Here is a 12,028-nt window from a genome sequence, read left to right on the forward strand (position 1 = left end):
GGTTAACTTCTCCTGTGAATCATCATAGTTGAAGCTGGATCTTGAGGAGTGACACATTTTCTGACTCTATCTGATTCTTCTATTTCAATTAGTATACAAACAACTCTGGGCAGTGAGACAGCTATTTAAAAAAAACAACAGGGGTTGGGGATTTAGCTCAGTGGTAGAGCGCAAGGCCCTGGGTTCAGTCCCCAGCTCCGAAAAAAAGAAAAAACAAACAAATAAACAAATAAAAACAACAACAACACTAGTAGCTGTCCAAATTCCAGCATCAAAGAAAAAGATTCTGCATGGTGTATGCATGTACCTAAGTTCTATTTCCCGTATCAACACTCTAAATAGCCTTAGTCACTATATGTAACAAGCCTCAAGCACAACTGTCCAGAAATCTAACACTCAGCAGCTCACGGTGGCTGCTTTCACCATACTATTATAGAAGGTTTAGAGCCTAGCAAGAAATGAAGACACTGGTACTAGGTCCTGTGCTTGACTTAGGAAATCTAGTAAGAAAGACTTGGGGAATAAAAGCAAGGAAAAGGAATCCAGTGTGTGTGTGTGTGTGTGTGTGTGTGTGTGTGTTGGGGGAAGAGGATGACACAGAACAATGGTGGCCAAAGAAAGGCTTCCTGGAGTCTTTTCCAAAGTGGGATAACTCTTAGGAGAAAGAATATTTCTCACCCCCTTGGATGTCCACTAGTCCTGACAGATTTGCCATTAAGAGAGGTGGAGAGAGACAGACATAGATGACTATTTTTCTGGGTCAAAAATATATTACTACTGGAAATGTCTGCTGCACAAACAGGATACGAGCTTGAACCCCTAAACTCCATGTAAAAATCGAGGAAGGCAGTGTGGTATGTAACTTCAGCATCTGGCTAGGAATGGGGAGTGAGGGCAGGTCTCTGAAGCTCCCTGACAAGACAGTTTTGTTGAACTGATTAACTTCAGGTGCAGTGAGATTCTGCTTCCAAAAATAAAGTTGAAAAGAAATACTGGGAAAAGGCCTGTCGTCTCTGGCTTTCGCACACTGGTGCACAAAGAGCATACATATATCTACATGCAAATTCAACACCACAGAACACAGTACATTCTCCTAAAAGGAAGACTATCAATGTATGCTCCCTCAAAAAGAAAATGTTATAAATGTTTATCTATGTAACATGTTACATGGAAAACAAAAGAATAAATTCACATAATTAAAATTTAATAATTCATGGTACTTAGCAAATAAAGTATAATCTATTTTACATATTTCTTTAAAGAATATAAAAGCGGGCAAGACATAAAAACAACAGTCATCTTAAGGCTGGACTGATTTGCATGTAAAGCATCAGTTATTTCAAGCAATGAGTATGCCATGCTCATCAGAAAACACAGAGGGGAAAACAGGATTTAGATTTCAAGTGAACGTAGGAAAAAACAATGCTCAAAACATAAAGTATGTGCAGATTACCTGTATGTTTTCGAAGGTGTTCTTTAAAGTGTCCAAAGTGGTCAAACTGTTTCTCACAATACTGGCATGTGTGAATTTTTTTCCCAGTTCTTTGCTTCTTACTTACTCCACCTTCTTCAAGGTGGTAACAGTTTAGGTGGTGTTTCCATGCACTCTCTCGAAGATACCTTTTATTGCATATTTCACACTTGAAACTCTCAGTGGAGTGTGATTTCATGTGTTCCTTAAAATGGTAAAACAATTTAAACGAACGGTTACATTTCTCACAATGGAACAAGTCCTTCACATGTGACAGCTGAAGTTCCACAATTTCAATACCTTCTACCTGTTTGCTTATGGGGTCAGATGCACAGTCATCTTCGCTAATCTGTCCTTTGCTTTCGCCTGGACGGTACTTGCTGGTGATATCTGCCAACAGTGCTAGAGCAGAGTCATCGGAGGAGCCTGTGCTCTGTATGTACTTTATAGACTGCTTGCCAGAAGCCATTTCCTCCAAAGCTGCAATGCCTTCGTCTTCTACTTCAATTGTGCCTTCAGCAATCTCCACCTCGATTTCCACAGGTTCTGATTCTGCAGATGGCAAGGACTCGGTGATAACATTGGAAGTTTCTGCGATCTTTCTTTTTTTTGCCTCATTTTTTCCTGTAGTAGTTTCCTCTAATGGAGCTGAGTTTTCTTTGTTCCTGAAATATATAAAGTATAGGTTAATTTATAAAATCAGAGTTCTCTGGAAAAAAAAAACAATAAACTAAATTTATATGGAAGGCAGAAAACGAAATTAGGCAGCCTATACTGATCAATTTTAAGATTTCCCTAAAAGCTGTAGCAATCAAGACAATGACATTTGTCAAAGTGTAGCTATATGAAGGTTAATGAACAGTCAACAACAGACCAGTACTTAAATGTCTGAAAAAACACCCTGCATTTTCTTAAAGGAAAAAAGACACTCTTAAAAATGGTGGTGCTAGAATATCTGGTATTAGAAAATAAGCTTCAACCTTTAAACTCATAGCACTTATAAATAATAACTCTAAATGGATCACAGACTGAAATGTGAGAACTAAATAAAATCCTTAAACTTCTAGAAAACAGAGGGAAAAGTTTTATCACAGGCCCACTAAGCTCTGCCTCCCCACTGCCATCTTTTAGGTTAACATTACAGAAAAGCTAAGGAACTGTGACAAAAGCATCAAGCATCCAGGGTGTGCTCTGCAAAAAGTAACCACTGGAATTTAAACCTGAGCCAAGCCAACGTACGATCCACATCTAGAAAACAGAGAGAGAGACAGAGAGAGAGAGAGAGACAGAGAGAGAGAGAGAGAGAGAGAGAGAGAGAGACAGAGAGAGAGAGAGAGAGAGAGAGAGAGAGAGAGAGAGAGAGCGCACTGCATGCTGTCAAGAAGGCCCACAACCTGAAGCAGACCATTTCAGAAGTTTTCACCCTGCTGCTGACTGAGGTGCTTACCCTGGTGCTAACTTAGGCTGAAAACATGGCAAGCGAGAAACACGCAGCTTCTAGGCTGCTTGAAACCAGAAAGCCTTCCTGGCAGCGTGTTACTTCCACATCTGTCTCTACTTTCTCTCTTCCCCTCTACCTTGACTTCAGCTGCTTTAAGGAAAAGCAAAACTCATGGTGGAGCAAAAATCTCCTGACAGACACACAATGGGGACTAAGAGCAATCCAATAATGTTGGAAGGAACTCGGGCAAAGGGAGGCAGTCTCTACTCAAAGGTTTTGGGTTTTAGACTTGACCCTAGTCACAGCTTCAAGGTACAACTTCTCTGAAAACAATTAGCATGCTGCTGGTCACGTAATGAAATTGACACCCAACTGTGGAAAGTTAAGTCTTCCAGTCTGAAAGTTCCATTTTCTATGTGAGTCCACCAGACTTTGTGACTAATATGGTAAGGTGTCCAGCAAGTATCTTTCTTTGGTCAGTCAAGAAATGCTTAATTTGAAAGCGTGGTTGGCCTTTTGTTCTATGTGCCTAGCCTCGATGGCATCTGTGAAAGTCAAACTAGACATAGAAGCGATGCTTTCTAGACAGATGTCTACACTGTCATCACAGTTCCAGTCAACATTCTTTATGATTTATCTTGCTATATTTTTACTGACACATGGCCTGTTGCCAGTGGCTTAACTATTTGGTGAGCTAACTTGAAAAGCATGGCATGCTGAAGGCAGCTACTTCAGAAGCCACAACAATCATAGGTAAAACAGTAGTTTTGGAAACTTCCTGAGTCACTCATTACTTGTCCATGATGAATGGCCATTCTCTAAGAAGACTAACCAGCAGTGGAAGCAGCCTATTAAATAAGCAAGCCTGCTTTGCCCAGACTGCCACTGTGAATGCCAAGAGCCAACATTGTGAATGTGTTAACACAAACTGGTCTTCATGCCTGACTTCTGATATCTCCTAAAAGGTTGCCTGTCTTACAGCATCTCACTCATAAGCTGACACTGCTCTAGGACCTGTGTGTGGTAGATGATCTTCACCATCACTGATGATCTTTTGTTCAATTCAGATTACTCTTGTGCTACTCCAGTCTGAACAGCTCGCTGCTTCAGGACTCAGACTATGGCCCATGAAAACCACATTATGTTTGGCTTCTTAGATTATCTAATCTGAAGATAGTGCATCTATCTTTATCACAAAACCACTATAGTAACTGGATAACAGGAAGGCATTAGTCGCTTATGCTTCCTACTTCCAACAGATAATGCTATTTGAATTCTTACAATAAAGGCCTCAAACACTGACTCAAAATGATTTCACACTCCACTTCCCTCACCTCCTCCTTGTCCAAAAATCTGAGTAAGGCAGGTTGGTCATCAAGTTCAGCTGTCCCCACAAAGGGATCATCTCTTCTCAGCTGCTTCCTGAGTGATGATGAAGACAAAAAGGAGGGGAGGCTTATATAAACCTAATTAGAAAACCAGGATTCTGCCTTGAATAGTCTTTGACATTATTTTTTCCCCAATAGCAACTATGGGACAATAAAGTTGGTGTCTCTTTCAGATATGGGCTTACAGGATTCAAACTCAATTCTACTTTAGTGACCTGGATTCTCTTATTAGAATCCTATATCACAGGAATAAAAAACACTAGACCAAGCAGCACATTTATAATGGCATGCATGAGGCCAAGTGGGAAACATAACAGGTCACTAAATTATATAAAAGTGCATTAATATTTTCCATGCACGTTCTGGGCAGGGGTGGATGACTAGAAAGGAGAAAATTACAGTTGCTAAACTAGGACGTTAATTTTTGTGGGGTAGAGGGAAAGCAGCAACCCCAGGAGGTATGTGGGAGGGGGAAACATTACATCTTTCAGAACAACCCAGGACTCTAACATAGACAACTGCCACAGAGCTGATAGTCAGGTCTGTGATAAATAAAACCTGAACTGACTACCTTTACACAGCACTCCAAAAACTACAATTACAGTCAAGTATTCTCTTTGAACTGCAGGCAATGTCAACATGTTTCTCTAGTGAAATAGGCCTTAAAATTTGTAGGTAGAAGGTAGGGAGATGATGTTTACTCAAATTCTGTTAATAGTAGTATTAAATAAGCCTAATATGAGGAAAACTGAATGGAGTAGGTCACAGTCCCTACTGGTAGATTTATTACTTACTAATGAAAGGCAATTATGAGAAAATCCCCACAAAGCCAAGATAATACAGAAACAAGAATATTGCTAGCGAACTCTTCACAGATCTCTCATGCTGTTGCATGATCTATAAGCAGATACAGACAACTCTTTGTATCTGTTTTCAAGGTCGTTTAATATATACTACAGCTTAAAAACAAAGTCTGCTTGTTTCGAGATGGAAAGTAGTGTCCACAATGTTATCAATAAATTTCAAAGCAACGATGAACTTAAGTACCCACTGTATACATATGTAAAATTCTAGAAAATGTAACTCATATTTAACAGTATAGTATTTGCTAATAATTAAGACTGAAAACGGAGGACTAGATTGCCAGAGTCATTAAGGTGATAGAGGTAATGGTTTTATGGGTATGTTAAAACTGCATCTTTTTAAACTTTAAAGAATCTTTTTATAAGATGTATACATTTTTATGTATTTTGCCTAGATATATGGTTACCACAAGGGTGGGAGTGGCTGCAGAGGTCAGAAAGGGGAACAGATTTCCTGGAACTGGAGTAAGGAATGGTTGTGAACCATGTGGGTGCTGGGAACTGAACCCAGATCCTCTGCAAGAGTAAGTGCTCTTAACTGCTGAGTCAAGTCTCCTTTAGTCTGTAACTTTATCTTTTATGTGCTGCCTACCATTTTAAGCCAGAAGAGGTCATCAGATCTTCTGGAACTAGATTTATATATGAGTATGAGTCACCACATGGGTGGCCAGGAATCAAATCTGGATTCTCTGGAAAAGCAATGCTCTTAAGCGCTTAGGCACCTCTCCAGCCCCTCAAACCACATACTTTAAATAAGGCTTAGTAAGTACAAAAGCAGCACATGTTTACCATATTCAGCCTTATTAAAACTCCAAAAACAGGGCTGCTGAGATGGTTCAATGGAGTTTGATCCCTGGGACCTGCACATAACCAATACTCTAATTTGTCTCCTGACTTCTGGCATTTGTGCTACCTCATACGCACCACACACACACAATATTCAAGGCACAATGACTCATTTATATCCAGAGATGGAACAGATGCTAAGAAGCTATATGGCTTATATTTGATTCTAGGGATCCAAGTGGTAGCATGTATGAGCCCCACTAATGAATAAATACTTTAAAATGTTTGCAAAGTTTTTACAAGTAAGCCTCAGCAATACTCAGTGTACTGGTGAGAATGCAAAAAAAAATGCAGTCCCTGTGTACCAGCAAAGTCACTGTTTCCAAAGGTGTACACATTAAACTTTAAATGTTTATCAAATGTTATCATGCCCACTAACTTGTATAAGTGGCATTGCTCTAACAGTGAAACCCTGGGAAAATAACGCAAGTCTCATACTATCATTTACTCTATGAACCACTGCGAGGCAATAAAAATGAATGCAGTAACATCACATTATAAACAAACCACTGAGATGCAAAACTAAACGAAAAATAGAAAACACTTCACAAGGTACTCAAAAAATTAGCCCACAAACTGGAAACTGTGCCATCTATACACAAGCTCAGCACACATCTTTATTTTCCTAATCAGTTTTAGGTGTCTGCCAGACAAGACTGTATGTACGAGGTGTTAAGAGAGCAGAATGGATAGACACCAAGTTCTTTTTGAACTGCTAACTGTGAACGGTCAAATCAGCTAAGGAATGTTATTGGGGTCTGGAAAGAAGGCTGAGAAGAGCACTAGCTGCTCTTCCAGATGACCTGAGTCTACCAGCACTCCCATGCCAGCTTACATTACATTTTCACTCCAGTTAAAATTCTTCTGGTCTCTAGAAATACCTCATATAAAAGGTATAGAGACAAACAAGAAGACAAAACACCAATACACATAAAATAAAAATAAAGATTAAAAAATGTTATTTACTGACAATTATAATTCAATTTATCGCCTAGACTTTTTCCCAATTTCCTATCTTGACTGGTTATACCAGTGAGTTGGAGTAAGTCATCTTGTTCTCTGAGGGAAATGATCTATAAAACTGTGCTTGTGGGCATGCTAATGGCCTATACTAAATCATCATTTGAAAAAACAGGAGAAGAAATGGGAAAACCAAATAGTACCAAGAGATAAGAATGAAGAAGTAGTAACTCATACATTTGGAATACAATTTGATAGACTCATTATATGAATTTTACAGGCATTAATTTAACCTCATAAACAATTCAATGTAGGAAGTGAAATGATTTTATACGTGACATGAGTCCAGTGTCAGAACGGGGGGTGCAGAGCAAGGTTGGGGCCCTCAGCTCACTGCTCTGGCATGGGAAGTGCTGAGAGACTTGTTCACTGTATCCTTTAACATCTCCTGAATGCCTCTTAGAGGAAATTCTGTGGGGTTTTGTTGTTGTTGCTGTTTGTTCAAGATATGACTTCTCCTTTGGTAGACCAGGCTGGCCTCAAACTCAGACATCTGCCTGAGTGCTGGGACTAAAGGCCTGGGTCACCAAGTAGTAACTCCTTAGCAATGATCTCTTCTCATGCAGGGACAGTTCTACTGAACATTATGTTTTCCCCTTCCCTTTGAGGATTGGGATGGAGATTTACACCATCTACAGCGTATGCAGAGTGCATAACAAGCTTATATAAATACATTTAGATTGTAATAGTTTTAATGTTATAACTCTAATAGTTCTATTGGCCCCCATTGGCTGATAGATTTGAATGCTTAGTCATTAGGAAGTAGAGCTACTTGAAAGGGATTAGGAGCTGTGGCCTGCTGGTGGAACTCTCTGCCACTGCTGGTGAGCTTTGGGGTTTCCAATGCTGCCTGCAGATCTAGATGTACAACTCTTAGCTACCTCTCCAGCACGTTTGCCTGTGTGCTTCCATGCCTCTGGCTTTGACAACAAATAACTAAACCTCTGAAACTTTAAGTCGAACAAAATGACTTCTTTTAAGAGTTGCCATGGTCATGGTGTCTCTTCGCAGCAAGAGAACTTTGACTAAAACAGCCCTTTATTGCCTTACTCTTATCTGGCCTTATTTATTCTTATTGACATTCTTAGTTTAATCCTGATTCAAATTCAGCAAAAGAATTTCTGGGACCCAGAAGCCACCCCAAAGAGCTGCCTAGACTCTCTTATTACATACCAGAGATGGTACTTTAATTTTAGGAGCTCTTACTTGAGAAACCAAATCACTATCCAGATGTTAGATACAGGATGTCACTGCTTAATGATATGACAGACATACTCTATAGTCTTAAGTAACAGTGTCATTAGCATTCCGGAAGAGATAAACAAGTACCTGACTTCAAGTGCTTTAATAGCTTCCAGCATTTGTAGAAACTCTGCTGCTTTCCACACATCATTGGCTTCTTCTTCCCCTTGTATCATTAGCTTTGCTGTGTATGTGAACTCAATTAAGTGTCGAAAAGCCATTTTACTAACACCTGTAAAAAGATGCACATTATTATTAGTTCACATTAATTCAAACTTCACAATGCACAGTAAAACAAAACAAACAAACAAACAAAAAAACCACTTGGAATTTGATTTCTTCTCATCTTTGAAAATTTTCAGAATTCTTTCACAGTATCCTTGTCACATTTCAGTACTACTTATCAAGCTAAGATCTCATGTTCTTCTTTGCAGACTGATAAGCCCACTCCGGCCCCCATCCCCTTAAGGTTTTAATTTACTTAAAATTATGTATATGTGTCTATATAAGCCAGAAGCCCTGGATCTCCTGGAGCTAAACTATCAGGTGGTTGTGAGCCACTTGATATAGGAGCTGGGATTTGAACTCGGGTCCTTTGGAAAGCAATATTCTCTTAACTGCTGAGCTACTTTTCCAACACCCATCCCTTAACTATGAATTTGACAATTTCAGATGGTCATATGAGGATAGTTTATCATTTATCTTTAACTGGCTTAATTTAACATTTTCAAGGTTTATACAATTGTTGCATATGGCAGAATTTTTAAAGGCTAGTATTCTATTTTGCATAAGCACAAATGTCCCTTACCCATTAGCTTGCTGATGACATGTCGGTCATTTCCACATGCTGGCCGCTATGGTGCTAAAATAATGTGGGCATGCAATTAGGGAAAACCTTTAGCGTGTTACTGTTAGTGTGCCTGCAGAGGTGAGCTGTGGGGTCCAGGAACTGAGCTTAGGTTGTCAGGTTTGCACTGAATGCTGATGCAGCTTGCTGGCCCAGGAGTACAATTCTGTTACACAGATGCTCAGATGTGAAATTACTAAATTCTATGTGCTATGGCTTAAAGATGAAATAATCCTCCCAAAGGCTCATGTGTTAACAGCCTGGACCCCAGCAGGTGATGTTACTTAGGCTGGATCCTGAGAATGCTTATTCAAAGCTGGATAAGATATTAAAGAGACGGGGCTTAAGTTTTTCTATCCTGTGGCCTTTGTGCAGCTTTTGTCTGTATACATACGACACCTACCTGTTCTTCACTACACTCTTCTCCAAGGTGTGCTTCTATGAAAATATTATACACTCATTCATCAACAGGAAGCACTTATATGCTAAAGGCTTAAGTTGCAGAGTAAGGGCTTAATATATGTTGAATCGATTTTAAAGAAGGGCTGGTCAGAGAAAGGTGCTTCTTGCTTTACAGCACAGGCTTCTGCTTCAGCACCTGCTCTCTATGCCAAGGTTCTCGGTCCTACCACAATCTCTAACTCTGAGCCAAAGCCAATCTTCCTCGGAAAGCTGTTTAACACATATGGTGTTTCTACTTTTAAGTTTTTATTCTTGTTTTCCACGGCAGCCACACTTATTTCCAACTTCTCTTCCTGCACCTGCCTTCTGCTTTCTTGATAGCCCTGTTCACAAATGTATGCAATATTTTCTAGATTTGACTTAAGTAAAGGAGTGGAACATGCTTTATATACTTAATGGTCACTTATTTGTATTTCTTTCTTGAGAAATTTCTACTTAAAGTCTTACTCTGTTTTTAAATAATAGTTTAAAACTTTTAACTGAGTTGTCTGGGTTCTTGTCACATAGATCCTTGGTGTGTAAATACCTCCTCCATCCCACTTCTTGTGTTCTCACTGCTCCCTTCCCCATGTCTATGTTCTTGTTGCCTGTGACAGCAAATGTCATACTCATGAGCGCTCTGCCTGAGTCCCACTGTACTGAGATGTAATTAGTCAACACGGTACACCACACTGAGCTTGCACAGACGTCTCCTTGCATCACAGGAACATGTCTCACTTGATCTTTTAATTAACATGCTAGCAGATTCAGTTTCCCAGTTTCTGCATGTTTATGTGTATACAGAATGAGAGTACACACGCAAGTGCGGAGGACAGGACAATGTTTACATTGTCCTCCTTCCACCTTGTTTTGAAGCAGACATTCTTTTGTCTGTCACTGTGCTGTGAATGGATGGCAGGCTAGCTGGCCAATTCTCTGGCTTTCGGTCAATCTCTATTCCAACACACTTTGAAGCACAGAGATTACAGATGCTTGCTTGCTATTCTATCTGGAGTTTCAGGAATCAAATTCAGAAAGGCTTTCTTTGCAAGCTGTTTCTTTGCTGAGCCATCTCCCTAGACTTTTAAAAAATAGGTCTCACTCTACAGCCAGCCTTAAACCTGTGACTAACCCTCCTGTTTCAACCTCCAAGTAATGGGGTGACAGGTGCCAGCCACAATGCTTGGCTAGTTTCCTAATACTTTACTGACATGTTTTACATATTCATAAAGATATTAATGTTCAGTTTTCTTTTTAAATTATTTGTCTATTTTGCCAAGGTATCAGACTCATACTGGTCTCAACTGAATTTGGAAGTGTTCAATTGTTTTTAAACACTTTTTACTTATGTGTATACATACACAGGTATCTGCAGAGATCTAAAGAAGCTATTAGATCCCCTAGAACTGGAGGTACACACAGCTAAGAAAACTCTGACATAGGTGCTAGGAACGAGACAGACTCATTCTCTGAACGATCAATCTCTCCAGGCCTTTACTCAATTACTTTTAAAAAGATGGCATGAGTTCTTTAAATGCTTGACTGATTTCACTAGTGAAGCCATCTGAGTCTAGACTTTTCTTTCTTAGGAGGGTTTCTGATAACTAATTCAATCCGCACAGGAGGTTCTTCACACTGTTTCATCATCATTTAGTAACAAAACTTCAGTATATTCCATAGGCTCAATTCTGCAACTGTTTTGGGAAGTTACTTTATAAAACTCTTTTCATTGTAACTTACTTGCAAAGATAACTTATGATCTGTACACCTCTGAGTGTCTAACAGGGCTTCCAAATACACAGGACATACAAGAATAAAGTTACTTTTGACACTTAAGTGTTCAGTCCATGCATGGTGGCTCACACCCTTGATTCCAGCACCTACCAGGCAGGAGGGCCTCTCTGTGAGTTAAAGGCCAATCCAGTCTAACAGAGTGAATTCCAGGGCAGTGAGGACTACATGACATAATGAAGCCTGTCTCAAAATAAAAAACCCTGTTTTTACAAATCTTATCTTTCAAGTTTTGTGCTTAAAATCTAAATAACAAAATGATACTATTTGTCTGCCACTAATACTAGGTAGTTAAAAGGATACTTAAAAGTACAAAGAAAAAACTTAATAGAATTTAATAATTTCCAGAACAAATGCCCAAGTTTAAACTGCAAACAATATAAACTGTTAATCACTAACCTTTACACATCTAACTTTATACATCTAAATGTGGCCTATAATCTATATACATGATACTATGTAAGCAAACTAAAAGTAACCGGATCACTCAAAGGCTCCCTAATTTAATTTTCATCTCCTCACTGCCTTGGTTTTGCTTTGCTGAGGGGTGAAATGCAGTTGGCTTCTCTCTCACATGCCAGGATACCCACTCAAACTCAATCTTGCTTCTCAGGCTCGTTTTATCCTGGAGCTCAAACTGACCTCCAATTCACAGAAATATTCTCACTGCAATTTCCT

General features: G+C 39.4%; 1 protein-coding gene across 11 annotated transcripts in view; it reads right to left on the reverse strand.

Moving 5' to 3' along the window:
• The window catches only part of Zfp131 (zinc finger protein 131), a 28,456-nt gene that overhangs the window by 9,076 nt on the left and 7,352 nt on the right, over positions 1-12,028 (reverse strand). For 5 of the 11 annotated variants that reach the window (XM_006231960.5, XM_006231963.5, XM_006231962.5 and 2 more), the window contains 2 exons: positions 8,359-8,503; positions 1,454-2,136 (listed from right to left, as the gene is read on the reverse strand). In XM_006231960.5, coding sequence (XP_006232022.1) covers positions 1,454-2,136; positions 8,359-8,503 — 828 coding nt within the window. Of the gene's footprint in view, positions 1-1,453; positions 2,137-4,246; positions 4,335-8,358; positions 8,504-12,028 lie in introns of those variants that run through there. The other 6 variants (XM_063281778.1, XM_063281781.1, XM_063281780.1 and 3 more) reach the window with 3 other exon arrangements.

The sequence above is a fragment of the Rattus norvegicus genome, chromosome 2 (genome assembly GCF_036323735.1).
Source record: "Rattus norvegicus strain BN/NHsdMcwi chromosome 2, GRCr8, whole genome shotgun sequence".
NCBI classification, from domain to species: Eukaryota; Metazoa; Chordata; class Mammalia; order Rodentia; family Muridae; genus Rattus; species Rattus norvegicus.